Raw genomic sequence first — 18,020 nt, 5'->3', positions numbered from 1 at the left:
AAACATACCCTTAGCTGTTATTGTAAAGGAGAAGATACAAAGACCACAATGTTCTTTGTAAGAATTACTAAGGCACAAAAATCATTAATTAAAAAATTTAAATATTGTTGAAGCTATAAGAATGATGAAATGTTTAATTTTAAAATGGCATATTAAAATTAGATTATAGTGATTCAATGACTATCTTCGGCTTATTAAATTAATCTGTCTTGTGTTAATTTTTTTGGTAATTCAATTACTTTGTTATATTTTGAGAATATTTTTCACAAGAGGGCATACTTGGTTGTCTGCTCCCAAGCCAAAGACTTGTGTGGCTACTTTGAATTTGTTCATATTATAAAGGCGAAGAGTTAAAATATGTTTTGCTTAGTATTATTAGGGTGATTGCATGAAATGCAAGTGTTTAGCATCTTGTCTTTTATTAAAGTGTATCATATAAGAATTAATATGATGAAGTGGTAATTTAGAAAAAATAATCCCTTTAGGGGATTCTGATACAATCCACCCTCAATGTCCATTCTGGTTAGAAGATCTGAAATAGAAAGTTGTAAATATTAAAAGGGATAATGAGATTCAGATTGTGATTTATTCTAGCATTTGAATGAAAGGGCTTCTAATACAGAGTTTCTTACCGAGAAAAATTGCCACTGAATAAATCTGGGCTCCAATACTTTCTGTATCTTCTGAATGAAGAGGGAAGCATACCCCATTGGTGCCGTAGTAGTTTTTGAAAAATTCCTTATTGCTCAGTGGAATGAAAGCCACGATAAAACCGATAATCCAAATGAGAATCAAAACTGTAATGGTTCTGCATTTTCCAGGTCTTAAACATCTGAAAGGATATACAATACAGATATATTTTTCCACTGTCAGAAATGTTAAAAGTAACACTGATACTTCTGTGGACAGAATGGCCAGGGACCCCAGAAGCTGGCAATGAATACTCTCCATCCACAGCTGTGCGTGCTTGTTGTATTCTCCTCGAAACTTCAGGTCAAAGGCTCCGATCAGAAACAAATAGATTCCCATCAGGCAGTCGGCACCTACAGGGATCAGTGAATTTCACAAATTTAGAGAAATAAATAGGTAAGATGGAGTTATCATTAAGCAGAAATTTTTAAAAAAAATTTATCTATTTATTTTTGGCTGCATTGGGTCTTCGTTGCTGCGCGCGGGCTTCTCATCGCGGTGGCTTATCTTGTTGCGGAGCACGGGCTCTAGGCGGGTGGGCTTCAGTAGTTGTGGCTCGCGGGCTGTCGAGCACAGGCTCAGCAGTTGTGGTGCACAGGCCTGGTTGCTCTGCGGCATGTGGAATCTTCCCGGGCCAGGGCTCCAACCCATGTCCCCTGCATTGGCAGGCGGATTCTTAACCACTGCGCCACCAGGGAAGCCCCAGAAGTATTTTTAATATTAGCCCCAAATAGCCAAGATCCTTCTATCTTGGGGGCGGGGGAGGGAAGTTTTATTCTAAGAGTTCATTTATGGTTAAGGACCACTTCATCAACTCTCCCTGCTAAGCACTCTTACAGCATTCTCTGCAGCCAATTATGTAATCATTCCTCTGTTTTCGTCTAACACACAGTCTGTAAGAGCAGGGATCTTGTCTGTTTTGTTTTCTGTTCTAGTCCCATCACCTAGCAGTGCTGAGTAAATGAGTAAAATGCATGAGCATTCAATTAGGGACAAGATCGAGATGTTATAATTTGGTTCATCTCTTCCATGGAAATTCTCCCAGCTTAAGAAACTTAAGTCATTCAAAATCCCAGAGAAAGTAATCCAGAAGTTGCTATGACAGAGTAATGACTATGAATTTTGAGGTCTGTCATTTTGAAGATGTGAATAATTATGAAGTGCTCTGTAGTCAGTATAATTCTGAGGGGCTTAAATGACTCACCCAGGGGTGGTCGAAGAAAAACTGTTCTCTCTGATTCTTTCTTCCCATCTGAACATCTTTCTCTGTCTCTTTTCAGACTCCTCCATCCCCCACATCAGCTGTTAATGTGATACACTTCTTGGTGTATTTGCTTTTTTAGCAAATATTACGTATCAGAGAGTAGGTGAGATTTTTTGTGGACCGCGCAAGCATTCTATACAACGATCCTAAAGTCACATCACCGTATACATCGTAAGGCTGGCCCTAATCTTTAAACACCGAGGTTATATTGTAGCCTTTATCAGGGAAATTGAGCAAACTCAAAATTGTGTAGCTAACAATACAGAGTAGTAAACCATTTCTGAGTTCTGTTTCTTGGGTAGCTTGCAATGAAAAGACAGTTCGACATTATACTTTGAGTGAGGGCGAGGGTAAGATATGGCACAGAACTTGTAAAGAAGTAGAACATCATATAGATTGATGCTTGCTTGAGGGAGTATGGGTAAATTATAGGCCACTTGACCAAGATTATAAACACCTTGAGGACTGGTTTCTTGCTTTTATTTAATTAATTAATTTATTTTTGTATTCCTCATTTAACATAATACCTTGCAATCACGTTTCAAAAACTTAAAAAATTTAATACTACCTAAAACACTTTCTTATTTAAATATTTCAAATTATGAATGGAAAAGACTGTAGAAGCTCAGAGACCGGAAAAACAACGTTTGAAGTCAGCATCCATGAACTGGACATTCAAACAAGGAATAAACACAGCTCTGGAACCATGAAAGGGTCCAATTTGATTATAGTAAAAGATTTTACATGCTTTGATCAAATATTACTATTTTATTAAATAATAAAGATATTATTTATAATATATTACAATTTTAAATAAATTATTTAATAATATTAAATTCGCTTTCTTCTTCCTTCAGAGAAGAAAGCAAATGAACAAAAGCTTCTTTATGAGAAAAAAATTAATGAATGAGCCCTTCATTAATCTGTGTAAGGTGACTGAGTTTTCTTATTTTAAAAACTTATTTTCTTTCTTATTGCTAAAGTAATTTTATTTTCATTGTAGCGTATGTGAAAACAACATATAAGCGAAGGGGAGAAATTTTAAAAATCTCATAATTCTACCGCTCTCATTACTTATTGTCTAATAGCAACGCTTTCATATATTTTGAAACTGTAATTCCTCTTCAGCCAGGAAATACTCACAGCAGAGGGAAATGATTGACATGGCATGCAGCTTGTTCTCAGATCTGATATAAGGTCGCATACAGATGACAAAGATGTTTCCAAAGCACGTAACTGCAGACACAACCCAGACGAATACTCTCTGAATAATGCTCGCCAAGAGATCCTCTAAAGATGAGATTCCATCAGTGTTTGGTTTACAGCTGCGAACATGCGGTGCATAACCACAGTACTGGAACTTCTTAAAATAGCTGATGTGCAAAGAGAAGGGAAAAGAAGATTTTAAACTGAAGTCAGTGTCACTCTACATTAATATCTATTTTCTACATTCTCTCAGTAGAAAGAAAACATCTTAATATGAGACTCAGAGGAATGGATGTAAAACATTAGGGATACTGAAGATTTAACCTTAAGTTTAATTCTCATTAACTTGGTTTTTAAAAGAATGTGTGGGTGAGAGCCGCAAAAAGGCGTAATAAACATACAAGTGTTAGACATGTCTTAGAATATAAATCAAATGTTAGCATGTGGTCAGGACAATCCACCCAAGGAAACTTGTTACTGGGTTTTCAGTGTTTAGTGCACGTGTTAATAAATCCACCGTTACATAACTCCCATGGTTGCTGCAACTGATTTTCCTTTTTCAAACCCAGGGGAAGAGAATTTGTCCTCTGTGCTTCTATGGCTTTTCTAGTATAGAATTTGTGTGATCTGTAGCTACTTGCTAACATGCTTATCCTCACACTAGAGTTTGGTACATAATAAGGTGTTCGATAAATATGTGTTGAGTGAATTCTTTCATCAGTAGAGAGACCTCCCTTGTTAATAAAACACCGCCGGGATAATCAGTAATTACTACTGTGCTACCACCAACACCAGCACCGTTTACTGAGCGTCTCCCAAGTATCAAGAATAACTTCTCAAATCAGCTCCATGAGGTTGATGTCAGTATCACCATAGAAGAAGGTGACTCTTCAATGGAGGCAAATTATCTGCTAGGAAATTTTCTAATAAATGCAGAAATTAGGATTTAAATTAGATCTCTTTGCCCCTAAAGCAACGTACTCTGGCAAAAAATATAAGTGATCTTTATAGTGTAAGGAGTTGTAGTAATACAAGATAAAAACTTGACAATTACAGTATATTGTCCTGTTGTTTAACTCTTGCTGCCTGGATCCCAGGATCTGCCATGGTTTCTGCCCAATTCAGTTCTGCTCCTTGAGTTGTTTCTTGGGTTTTGTGACCTACACCATTTTCTGCCAATAAACTCTGCTTTGTTTAATTTAGTCAGAGTGTTTTATGTTGTGTGCAACCAAGGAAACTTTTATAAGCGTGCTCTCTGAGGAATTATGGGGAAAAAAACCCCAGTATCCTCTGTTAGATTTAAAATACAAGCAAGATTATAGAGTGGTGGTGACTGCCATGACACTTTCTAAATTATTGGGAATTAATTACCTTGGCATGGAGACTATTCTAATATATTTCATATATATACTGCTATATATTACATTCAATTAAAGAAAATGTTTCTGAAGCATGTAATTGATGGCATGATGAGACACACTGTTTGAATAAAAGATTTTTCATGGTTTACCATTTTATCCGTACACCCTTGCACATCATGCCCTGACATTGTGGGCAATTTTCACTGAGGAGGATTTCTCTCTTCCCTTCCTCCATTTACATGAATTATTTATAATTATTTTATGTTGTTTATGTAACTTCTTCATCTGGTCGCATTTGTGCCATGTGTACAAATTACTAGCTGAGTGGACAAACATGACTATCAGTGAGTGGCATCAGGGCTCGGGAGAGTTTACAAGCCTGAGTGGGTTCCCTCCACACTCCTGCTGTCTGACATTCAGACAAAACTTTCATTCTGCCAGATCATGGAAAACTAAAAATCACCCCACCCAATACCAACGCTTTAAGAGTTAATTATTGTTTAAGCAAATTAATCAGTAGAAAATGTTAATAGATTGGATGCATTGGGTATGGAGGTATTAGCACAATACATGTGGAAACGTAAAAGACTAAAATCAAGGTGAAGAACAAGAAAAAAACATCTGCTTACATGTGAGAGAGATTCGTGAGAGGTCTAAACATCCTTTGTTGGATATTTGAAATTTCAATTCCTTCTAGGCTGCTAAAAATATCAAATTAATTATCAAAAAAATATGTTATGCAGGGTACAATAAAATTAGTTTTTGTGACGAACAGTTTAATAAAATGCTGTTAGTTAACACTTATTCGGTACCAAACATTCATACTTAACCTTCCCTAGGCACTTCCCCAACTCCTTTAAAAGTTTTTTTATTAAAAAAATTTTTTTATTGAATGAAATATTCTTTAAATTCTACAGTGCTTTACAATTTTCAAAAGTTTCACACACATGATTTCATATGATCCCATAATAACCCATTTTTTTCTCTCCAATGCCTTTTTGATTCTGCTATTTATATGTATATATCCTGCTTATTTGAATTTTTTGTCTTCTAATAGAGAGTGGAACAATGTTTTTTGCATAGTAACTACTCAATATATATTTTTGAAATAAATGAACAAGCATTATCTTTTAGACAATATTGCAATAGCAGAGGCATTTTACATTCTTGAAGTTTTTCTAATAATTTTAAATAATAAATGTTTTTCTAATAAAATGCCATTTTACTGAGGGAACACTTAAAAGAACTGAAGCTTACCTTCTTAAGGCAATTCTTAGACCCTAACATAATTTGTGTGTGTGTGTTTATGTGTGTGTGTGTTGCAAGTAATGACTTATATCATCTAGAACATTCCATCTTGGGATAACGATGGCTATAATAAATTCTTAGATACCCAGTGCTAATGAAGGAATAAATATGCATAGATGCCTTCAGAGGATCAAGCAAACAATCCAATATAAGCTTCTGGTGATTACAGAAACATATGAAATGATTAATCATTATCTAATTTGTAGCTTATAAATACGAAAGATTAAACTAATAGCTATCTGTTTGTAGCCCAGCAAGCACTCATCTTATATGTTTTTCTGGAGTTTAACCAATATCCTGGGACTAAAGCTTCTGATTTGAGATCCTATCAATCTTATTTTATAGAATTTATTAGCTATTAGTATGTAAATAAAAATTACATCATAAAACTATCTCCATAGGTGTATACTTACAGAGACTTGAGTTTGACAAGGTAATCAAATTGGTTTGCTTGAATTTTCTGGATTGGGTTATAGGAAAGATTCCTGTTTTAAAAAAAGAGCAGCAATAGGTCAATTCTTAAAAAGTATTTGAGTAAAGAGAAAATGTGTCTCTTGACTTAGGGTTACTTTTAAACAGTAACAAAAAAAGTACAGCAATGTCACTTGACCCCTAGGGCTCGCTGGACATTCAAATGGATTAATGGAAACAGAACTCTTAGGCCAGTGCACGGCTGTCAGTAAGTGCGTTAGTGACAGAGCTGAGAGAACGTAAGCGTGAAGGTGGGGAGGTCCAGAGACGGTCCCACCAGAGGAGCAGCAGGGTACCCAAAGGGAAGCCACACCACTTCAGGTTTTGCCTATTATCAGGTGTGGTTTAAATGAAAGAAAGAAGAATCTCATTTAGTCAAAACTTGAATTAGTGAAATCACATTGAATGCTTTTTACAATAAATCATGTCAAAGAGTGGCATACTGTGTTAGCAATTTGTGAGGCATGAAATGAAAAGTAAAAGGCTCTATAGTTAGAAACAAAGAAACAGAGGTCAGAGTGACAGTGTAGCTGAGTGTAAATGGAGAAAATTTCAGAATCTTTGCAAAACAACACCTTGAAACAAGAATTGTTGATTAAAGGGACCTTCTCAGGGCAGGTTCACTTTTTAAGAAATTTATTGCAGATTAGACTATTATTTGGGTGGGGGAGGGGCGGTGACTACAGAAAAAAGGGAAGAGAGGAAGGATGGCAATAAGAAGAAATGTGTTGTATGAAAGAAGGGAAGGGGACTCAACAATCTATGAACAGAAGGAAACGACCTTAACATAATAAAAGCCATATAGGAAAGCCATAGTGAGCGTCATAGCCAATGGTGAAAGGCCGAAAGCTTTTCCTCTAAAATCAGTAAGAAGACAAGGATGCCCACTTTTGCCATTTCTATTCAACATACTACTGGAAGTCCTAGCCAGAGCAATTAGGCAAGAAATAAAAGGCATCCAAATTGTGAAGGGAGAAGTAAAATTATCTCTGTTCACAGATGACATGATTTTATGTGCATAAAACCCTAATGATTTCACACACGCATACACACAAAAACTGTCAGAACTATTATAATAAACAAATTCAACAAAATTGCCATATGTGAAACCAACACATAATAATAAAACAATAATCAATAATCAAATGCATTTCTATACACTAACCATGAGCAATCCATAAAGAAAATTAAGAAAATGATTCAATTTACAATAGCATCAAAAGAACACAGTACTTAGGAATAAACTGAATAAAGGTGAAACACTTGCACTTTGAAAACAAAATGTTGCTGAAAGAAATTAAAGAAGACATCAGTTAAAGAAGACATTCTGTGTTTTGGGACTGGAAGACTTAATATTGTTAAGATGTTAATACTACCCAAAGCAATCTACAGATTCAGTGTAATCTCTGTCAAAATCCCAATGATTTTTTTTTTGCATAAATGGAAAAATCCATCCTAAAATTCGTATGGAATCTCAAGGGAACCTGAATATCTAAAACAACCTTGAAAAAGAAGAACAAAGTTGGAGGTCTCACTTCCTGATTCAAAACTTACTACAAAGCTACAGTAGTCAAAACAGTGTGGTGCTGGCTAAAAGATAGTTGTATAGAACAATGGAATAGAACGGAGAGCCCAGGAACAAGCCTTTGTATATATAGTCAAATAATTTTTAAAATGTGCCAAGATTGTTCAATGGGGAAAGGGCAATCTTTTCAACAAATAATGCTGTGAAAACCAGATAAATATCCACATGAAAAAAAAAAAAAAAGAGCTTAGACCCTTAGCTTCCACCATGTACAGAATTAACTCAAAATGGATCAAAGGACTAAATAGAAAAGCTAAAACTTTAAAACTCTTAGAAGAAGTCATAAGAGAAAAGCTTCATGATATTGGATTATGCAATGACTTCTTGTATATGAAACCAAAACCACAGGTAACAAAAGAAAAAAAAAACAAGAATTGGACTACATCTAAATCAAAAACTTTTGTGCATCAGAAAACACTGTCAACAGAGTGAAAAGGCAACCTACAGAATGGGAGCATACATTTGTAAATCATATATCTGAAAATGATTTAATATCTAAAATATATACACTCCTACAACTTAACAACAAAAACCCAAACAACCCAGTTTAAAAGCGGGCAAAAGACTTGAATAGGTATTCTCCAAAGAAGTTACACGAATGGCCAATAAGCACATGAAAAGATGCTCAACATCATTAATCATTAGAGAAATGCAAATCAAATCCACAATGAAACACCATTTCACATCCATTAGATTGGCGATTATCAAAAAATATAAAATAACAAGTGTTGTTAAAGAGGTGGAGAAATTAGAATCCTTGTGCACTGATAGTGGGAATATAAAATAGTGTAGTCACTATGCAAAAGAGTATGGTGTTTCCTTTAAAAATTAAAAAAAGAGTTACCATATGATCCAGTAATTCTACTTCTGGGGTTATATATCCAAAGAATTGAAAGCAAGCTCTTGAACAGATATTTGTACACCCACATTCATAGCAGCACTACTCATAGCAGCTAAAAGGTGGAAGCCACCCAAGTGTCCACCAATGGATGAATGGATAAATGCCATGTGGTACTTACATACAGCGGATTATTATTCAGAATGATAATATTCAGAACTTCTGACACATGCTACAACCTGTGGATGAACCTTGAGGTCATTATGCTAAGTGGAATAAGTCAGTCATAAAAGGACAAATATGTATGATTCCACTGATTTATGAGTTACTTAGAGATGCCAAATTCATAGAACCAGAACAGAGTGATGGATGCTGGAGGGGCAGGCGTTGATGGGGAGTTAGTGTTTAATATGTATGGAGTTTCAGTTTGGAAAGATGGAAAAGTTCTAGAGATGGATGGTGGTGATGGTTGCACAACAATGTGAATGAAGTTAATGCCACAGTTGTACACTTACAAATGGTTAAAATGGTAAATATACATACTTATGTATATTTTAATCACAATTTTTAAAAGTAAAATAAAAAATAAAGATACAAAATTAGTATCAGTCTTACAACTGTGAGAGCTCCTTCAGATCCTTAAAGACAAGTGGTGAAAGATTTTCAATCTTATTACTTCCTAAATCCCTAGGGAAACAATTGCAAATGTCATATTATTTCCTTAAGACTTTACTCATAGTTCTGTAATTTATTAAAAAACCATTAGACAACTTTCAAACAATGCCATTAGTGAGTTATATTAATTAATAGAAGTCAAAACTTTAAAAAGGGAGTGAGATGGTAAAAGATAAAAATATTTTATCCCATTTTATTGCTCACTCAGAGACAGTACTTGGTGGTATTTGATCTAGTTCTAATAGATACAATTTTCTAATTCAATTAATATATGTGTTGTGCCCTTCTTCCTTTCTCTTCTTCCTCCCCTTCCTCCCTCCCTCCCTCCCTCCCTCCCTTCCTTCCTTTGCTAAAGTAGAAATATGCTTTGGGACCTTAATCTTTTCCTTTGCTTGGGTGTATTATAATTTTCAACTGGAAGTGGATTATTTCAGTTTCCAGTTTCTTCCACAGCTGATATACACCAGGTCTCATACACACCTGGGGCAGGATATTTCATATGTTACTTCATGTACATATAGAGGTTGGGCTGCCTAAAGTGGTATGAACTTGTAGCTTAGTTGTGAGAAGATTTCGGACAGTAGCAGCTCTTATGGTAGCTTTGACAGCGGCAACTCTCATGAGAAAGGCCTCAGATTCTTCTACACAAGGCAATCTTTCGATAGGCTTGAGTTCTTCAATGTCATCAAGAGATACTAAGAGAAAGCCTAACCGCTTTCCCTGTGCATCTCCAAATCCTATTAGTTGCTACAGGGAGAAGCACGGGAATAGATCTATTCGTTATTGCAGTGCTTATAAATCAAAAGTTAGGTTATTCAACTTGGAAGGGCAAGATAGATTTAGACTGAGTTTTTAAAACTAAAGAGTAGCTAATGTAATCAATACTATAAATGTCTTTGCTGTAAATGTTTTATTTTTATACTGTAAACTGAACCTTGAGTCTGTTTTTGTTATTTATGTTTTCATGGGTGAATTGTCTGTGAAGATAGATGGTCTGATTTGACAACCAAAGGAATGTTTCTAAAATTTCCTCCCTTTCTTAAAATCCTTCAATAGCTCATTGTTGCATAGAAGATAAAATCAAAAAGTCTTAGTGTGATATAAAAAAGCCTTTAAATATCTTGCCACTGTCTAGCTTTCCAGCTCAGTTTCCTACCACTTTCTACTCAGTCAAAATGACTTTCACCAGGGCCTGAAGGCACCTCAGTATTCCAACCTCTGGGTTTTTGCACGGGCGCTTCCTTCTGCCTGGAATAAGCTTTCATTCTTGTCCTTCTGGTGAACTCCCTATTCATCTTTCAAGATTCTGCTCAGATAAACAACAAGGATTTACTGTACAGAACAGGGAACTATATTCAATATCTTGTAATACCCTGTAATGGAAAAGAATCTGAAAAAAGAATGGGTATGCAGAACTGAATCACTTTGCCGTACACCTGAAACTAACACAATATTGTAAATCAACTATACTTAAAAAAAAATAAAAAGATTCTGCTCACATGTCACTCCTCTGTGACCAGGGAGGTTAGGCGTTCTCTCCTCTGTTCTCCCGTATGTAGCATGGATAACACGTACAGCACTTATAACATCATATTAAAACTGTTTCTGTACATACGTTCTCCTCTTCTGAAGGATGTGAGCTCTTTCAGTGCAAGCCCTGTACCTATTCATCTTGGGCTCTCCAGCATCTAGCTTAATTTTGGGCTAGCTATTCTTTGTATCCCTACCTAGAAGACCATTAACAAACTGGACCTGCTTCATATTTAGGTAAAAGTGGTGGCACAATTCCAGTTCTTTGTATGGGAAGCCAAGTAAAAGATTGATCATGTTAGCGAGGCAATGTGAAAAACAGATTTAGAAGAGTCCTCTAGGATATTAAATCTTGAAATATCATGTTCAGCTGTTTCTGGTGGGAGTGCTGTTTTGGCTATTAGAGCCAATTCTGACATATAGTTCTTTTATCATGAATCATGTAATGGGAACCATTTGGCCTAGACCCTAAGTGATGTGTAAAAAGACCATTTTCTCAGTTTCGTTTTAGGAAAGTTGGTCTAAACTTAACTGGACTTGAGGTCCATTTCTGAATGGGCTCAGGAAACACATTATCACCTAGAGTAGTTGACTTTAAAAGCACAAAGTAAATCAAGTTGCAAAGAGTTTCTGCCATCAGAACTATTTAAAGTCTACTGTGAGAAGTGAATTCTGATTGTTGCCAACTTATTTACCCTCATTAACTCTGTCTGTGGGATCAAGCCAGGAGGGGCACAGAGTGTAGTCCAAACCCTCTCTCAAAGGGAGAGTCACTCATTTGAGGTCTAGACCCACCCATTTAAAGCCATCACCTCTTAGAAAACATGCTATTTTCATCCCTGTAAATCCGATTTTTCAAGCCAGTTGGGTATGGGATTCGGCAGTGTTTAGGCAGGACTAATTCTTGGCCTTGGTGACCCTCTCTGCCCCTTTGTTGCTCTTTCCTTTACCTCTGAACCTGCATTAGCACTGGTTACGGACTAAGCTGTTGTGTTCCATGCTCACTCCTGGTTACTGATACTTAGAACCTCCACCTCAGCGCCACCATGCAAGTCAGGATTGGCAGAAATTGCCTTCTGGTGTTCAGATCGCGGTGGCAAGTAGGATAAAACAAGGAAAAATATGGACCCCTCGACTAGCTTGTATTTTCATGGCTAGATACTACCTTTCGAGTCACCTACATGCACCTCTCCCTACTACTGAGGATAAAATAATTTCCTATGTGTTGATGGTATGGTTCACTTCAAGACACTGGGAGCTGTTACAGCAGGTGCTTGGTTCTGATATCTACTGAGATTTTCTTGTGCGTTTTGTGAATGATTGGTACTGTCTACTGAAAAATGTTTCAAGCTAATGGTCATGGAAGAACCCTGGGGTTTCAGTGGCTTGTTTATTGATGTTTTGGAGCAGAACGCTGCATTGGTTCCCGAGGAACGTTTCTGTCTGTGGCATATGTATTCCCTCCACCTGTCTTAGTTTGCAGGTAAGGTGTCCCGAGAGGCAGTTTAGTTACATTCTTTAATTTTTATGGACAAGTTTTAATGAATCAAAGTTCTTCCCAATTAACTGTCAAACATGTACCTTCTGTCCATACTCCAGATTCTTTCTAGAGCTCACAAAATCAAACTGGTGGCTAGCCTAAGCTTTAGCAAAAACCCAATTGAAGAAATTAATGGTAAAAAATAAAAAGTTGTCTGAAGGACATGTACTTCATTTATTGTCCTGTGTATATTTTATTTGGACAATCAGCTCCTATGCGCTTGGACCACAAGGCTTTGATTTATCAGAGAGTTGTCTTAATGTCCTCTGGAACTGTGTCATTGATCTTACAAAAGGGACATTATAAATAGCTCTCTTTTCCATTATTACAGTCTGGGATGTTACCCATGGTAGTGTCTAATTTCCTTATGGATCCAAGATTATCCTTTGGTTTCAGAATCAGCAGGGTGGTGTCTTTTTATCTCCTGGTTTTTAAATCCTAACTCTCTAGGAAACTTAAAGATAAATTTGCTATCCCTCTCCAGCAGTGGGTTAGAGTGGTGCAAGATGTATTTTATTTATTGATCTCCCCAGACTTTATTCTTTCTCCACAGCTATGTTTCCCTTACCTCACTTTTCTCAAATATTTATTTTATAGTTTTCCTTTACACATATTTTTTAAACTATCAGAATTCTTTTGTGGCTCAAGGTATGCAGAACTAGTGCTAGGAAAAGAGAAAAATAAATCTTTCTTAAATGTATAAAAATGTATACGTGTGACAACTATGAACTGGAACAGTAGAAAGAAAATTCTTATCAATATATGTGTAATTGAGCTTACAATTCATCTAGTTTCTGGAGCGGTGCAAACGTATTTTCACCGAGGTGATTAATTTTGTTTTTCCTCATTACCCTGAAAGTAAAAAGAAAAGGATGTTGTAGCTTCCAGAGGTAACTGATAGGTGAGTTATTGGAGAGGAGATTAACAGCCTGCAAAAACAAAGATAATTACGTGGAGTGCACTTTTCACATCAAGAGAGGTTGAAGTAGCGTGATAGATTACCCAGTCTGTAATAACTTTAATCTTAAATTTCCCAGATCTTTCAATGATGATAAAAGTAAAACAGTGTTCAAATTTCTAAGTGATTTAGGGAAGAGCTCCACAGGGGAAGAGTGAAAACCCCGACTCCTGAGAATACAAACTGAGCATCTGCACGGGGAACTGTCCTAGGGTCGCCTCTGTAGGCTTCGTGGTGAGTCTGTCGAACAAAATACCTCCCACACAATAGCACTGGTGCACATTGGGCAGTTGATGTGATTTAGGGTGGAGATGCTGCAGGAGGTCTACTTTAAGCTGGACCAACTCAGAAGATCTCTAGTTTGGGACGCTGAATGAGACTGTAAGTCTTGACAGTTCATCTCTGCCCTGATGTCGTGTCATGAGATCGCATAAAGGACTAACTCACAGGAAACCTTTAAAGGATTTCCAGTTCTTGAGGCATTGTGGGACATGCCTGGAAGCTGGCCTCGTCCCATCCTTAAGTATTTATTTCCTCTCAGCACTCCAAACCGTTACCACTTTCTCCCAGCATCCTTGGACCAGAAAAGCACAAGCATCTGCCAAGAGGAAACTCACGAATGATTTCTTCATACAGAGGGTTCTCTAAACACAAATACAAGTAGAATAGAAAAGAAGGGCTACATTTTTTTGATATTTATTTGGCCTGTGTCCTTTAAGTGCAATTTGGTTTCCTTTGGGCAATTACCATGAACTGTTTTGCATGACTGATAGAATCCTGCATCTGAAGACTGCTAAACTCACTGCAGAAAAGTTCACACATTTCAGTGGCTTTGAGCCCACTGGAATGGGGCAGAGGGCATAACTGGGTAAAAATTTTTGTTGTGTCAGTGGTAGCTATTGCATTGCCCGTACACAGGGGTCCTGTATATTCGAGTATGATGATTTTCAAACTTTTCACATGGTAACCGACAGTAGAAAAATGCATTTTGCATTGGGACATAATATACACCCACACAACCCAAGATTCATGGAACAATACATTTAATCATCTGAATTGCACTCTGATGTTTTTATTCAATTCAATCCCATTCTATTTCATTTACAAGATGCGGCTCGGGACATACTACATTGCTTTCATCACCTGCTTGTGAGTTTCAACCCACAATTTGAAAAATACTCTTCTGGAAGAATAAACTGCAAATGAGGCAGTTATATTTTTATACTGAAGGAAGCCCCAGTATCCCTCACTTTTATGGAAGAGGCACCCTGAATTTAAAATAAGCCGGAGAGGAGTATAAGGAGAAATTACACTCGATAACATTCTAAGGTTTATCCTGGTGTCCGCAGTTACATCCTCAGGGATGTGAACATTCTACAGTTTCTAAAAGTTATAATTAATTTTCCCCCATGATCTTTGCAGTAATAATTTTTATAGATTAGGACTTTAATTTGGTGTTTCTCAAACTGAGATCCAAGGACAGATTCTAGGTGCTTTATGAGAAATTTTTTTTCCATTAAATTGGGTCTTACTTGTAAGGTTGAGAAAAGCAGGTCTCACGTAAGATAGTACCATTGTGATGACCCATGTATGTTGTGAATCTGTGGTTATACCTGGTTTGAACTTCAGTCATTTTGCCAATGTGCTTCCTTTTCAAAAAACTTCAAGTTGAGAGGGAACATTTGCTGTAATTACTATGCATGTTTATGCTAGATTCTTTTCGCATAAATGATTCATTTTACTTGTAAAGAGATAAAACGGTACTTCAAAAGGACAAAACATTACTTACAAAACAGTTAAATTACTGCAGGAAATAAAAGTCAAATTCCTTAAATTATGGATATGGTTGCCTTCAAAGTCCCTGAAATATAAAAATAAAAAGTGATAAAGCTAAATTTTAATCACAGACAAAAGTCAGTCGGTTAAGAATGATTTGTTTTCTAGTAAAATATCTTTTTCCCACATACTGCTTATTTCATAGGGATTCTCACATAATGTAAGTGTAGCCACTTACATAATAGTCGAAATGATATATTTATATATAATGTTTCTTTTTTTCTGTGTTTATAGTAAAAATGTTTTGAGTTGCGTCTGTATGAGGTGTTCCTATGGGTACATATGCTATCCTAAGGAATGTGAAGAGAATGAAAAAAGCACATGGAAAGCTTTTGTTGTGGTAACTACCAGCTATATAAACAGAAAGCACGTAGTGATCCGCATTAAACACCCGTCCAGAGATACCAATGGCATTTCTCTGAGTGGCGTGACTCTATCTGCTACAGCCTGCGGAAGAACCTACTATTGCTGCAGAAGCTGCTACCGCAAAACAATGTTTAACCTCTACCTCCCTTGCCTAGACACTCCCAGAAAAAATTCTCCATAGCCTTTTACCACTGAGAACGTGCTTTCTTGCTTTATTGTATGGCCACACAGGCCAGTGCAGAGGGAGACCCACAGCTGCTCTTGGCTCTCCACTCCCGACTCAGGGCGCTGCTTGCAGACCTCACTTGAGCTCCCGTGCTGTGTGATGCTAGGTCACCAACGGGAGTCTGGTCTGAGCAGCAAACTTGTCAAAAAGTTGATGTTTTATTGTCTCTGCATCATGGTTTTCATGAAGGCGTTCTTCTATTGCCTGTCTTTTATCTTGTCGTAGGGTTCATGGTAGAAGTTCATAGAACAGAGTTAACCGAGCTCAGGGATACACTTTCAGAAGCAGATGCTGGCTCTTAAATCTACTCGTTTTACCCCAGCACTTAGCTTACCAGTCACCATGCCACGTAAAGCCATTCGGGAACAATTGCCACTAAAATATATGAGCTGAAGTCTGACACAGCTACTAAAATCTATGCAGGAAACATGAGTAGCATTAATGGACATGCCTATTTTTTTCTGCTGGAGAGGCTATATCTGGGACACTCAGTTTTATTTTGGCACTGCAGTAAAAATGGATGCTGACAAATCAAAGTCTATCTGGAAGATCTGGAAGGCCAGCATGTAAGCGTTCTAGAAATCAAGTCAATGGACTAAAAGGTTGTATTTATCACAGAGAAGAGCAAAGAAGAGAGATATATTTGAAGTCAGGCATAGGGCTTTTCTCTGTTGCATCAGACTGCAAAATCAGATTTACTCGTTGAAGGACACAAAGCATTTCAAATTTAAGCTCACAATCCATGGTGTCCAGAGAATAAGCTTCTTATTACTATAGTGATCTAAGAAGGGCATATACTATAGCAAGGTTTTTGTAGACGGGATTTCTGTATATATGGAATGTTGTGTTAAAATCTTAAATCTTGATTCTAGATCACCCTTCTAAAGAAAAACTTCCATTATTCTGTTAAACTGGAAATGAAACATTTGTAGTACTATCTTCTTTTGATCATTAGGCTTGGCCAAGGCTTTTTGGCCTTGCATAACGAAGGTTGTCATTGACACGGACTGTTCATTTCCTTTTCCTATTTTGTTGTTGTTACCATGAATCTACCACCAGGGGGTGATGTTCTCCTAAGCCTCACAAAATTTCTTGATGTTAGTTTCTTGTTAGTTACACCTGTAACTTTTTTTTTTTCTATTAAGGTAGCAAAAATATTTAAGTTAATATTAATTTACTATTTGTAAAAGTCAGTAAGAGGCATAAACTAGGGACTTTTGATTAAATTGTTAAATTCAATGTTGAGTTTATTTTAATCTTTATTTGTAAATTTGCTTTGGCTTTCTTCCTAAAATTAGAGGTTTTAGTTCTTGATATGCAGGGGTCTGGCATACAAATCTGTTCCTTGTGCCAGGGCTTCAAGTTCTAATGGACCTGAGGGGGTGTTTTGCTTACTTAATTCCTGGATCACTTTTCCAACTTAATGATCCTCTGAATCTAACCACTTTATGTTTCCCTCTATACATGGCAGAACTGGCTGAAAAATGAAAATTTGGTTCTTGGATCTGAAGAACAACAATAACAAAATAAAAACACCAAGAGTCTTGCCCTCTCAATTCTCTCTCTCATCCCCCTAGGGGCTTTGTAAACATGCAAATCTCCTCTCCCTCTACTTCCTCCCGTACATTTCTGGCTCCTATCTCACAGAGAAAATTGAGGTGATGAAGGAAGGGAAAGCCTTCGCCTTTCTGCCCGACATCCGTGATTTACCTGTACGTGCACCTGGTCTACACCCAGGATGCGATGACCTTCCTTCTGCTCTAGGCTAATCCCGCGTTTCCTGAGTTTTGTTTGTGAACGTGTATGTCCTAAAATACATGGTCAATTCTGGTGAATGTTTTTTGGGCGTTCTTCACTTTCAGTTTATATCTATTAGGATTAAGCACAGGTACATAGAACAGAGACCCAACTATAACAGCATAACTACACAAGGATTTAAAAAAAAAAAATCTAGGGTTAGGTAGCCCAAGGCTAGTGTGGTAATTTTACCAAGTTGTTAGAAACCTAAGGTCTTTCATATTCACTGTCCGCAGGTCCTTGTCTTCGTGTTCCAAGATGTTGCTAAAGCTTGAGCCATCATATCCGTCTTTTCTGGATAAGGAAAGAAAGGGAGGGTCTGCCTGTTTCTCTTTAAGGAGGTTGCCCAGAAGTTCCACACTATACGCC

At 36.9% G+C, this 18,020-nt stretch overlaps 1 protein-coding gene across 4 annotated transcripts in view; it reads right to left on the bottom strand.

The window, feature by feature from the left end:
• RXFP1 (relaxin family peptide receptor 1) overlaps positions 1-18,020 on the bottom strand; it is a 48,707-nt gene that overhangs the window by 5,842 nt on the left and 24,845 nt on the right. For 2 of the 4 annotated variants that reach the window (XM_028167000.1, XM_028167001.1), the window contains exons 8-14: positions 15,216-15,287; positions 13,249-13,320; positions 9,339-9,410; positions 6,243-6,314; positions 5,151-5,222; positions 3,098-3,327; positions 633-1,043 (exon numbers count right to left, since the gene is read on the bottom strand). In XM_028167000.1, coding sequence (XP_028022801.1) covers positions 633-1,043; positions 3,098-3,327; positions 5,151-5,222; positions 6,243-6,314; positions 9,339-9,410; positions 13,249-13,320; positions 15,216-15,287 — 1,001 coding nt within the window. The remainder of the gene's footprint in view (positions 1-632; positions 1,044-3,097; positions 3,328-5,150; positions 5,223-6,242; positions 6,315-9,338; positions 9,411-13,248; positions 13,321-15,215; positions 15,288-18,020) is intronic. The other 2 variants (XM_007184146.1, XM_028167002.1) reach the window with 2 other exon arrangements.

This window comes from Balaenoptera acutorostrata, chromosome 5, assembly GCF_949987535.1.
Source record: "Balaenoptera acutorostrata chromosome 5, mBalAcu1.1, whole genome shotgun sequence".
NCBI classification, from domain to species: Eukaryota; Metazoa; Chordata; class Mammalia; order Artiodactyla; family Balaenopteridae; genus Balaenoptera; species Balaenoptera acutorostrata.
Note: the sequence above shows the minus strand (reverse complement) of the source record. Positions and strands in the feature narration are given on the sequence as shown.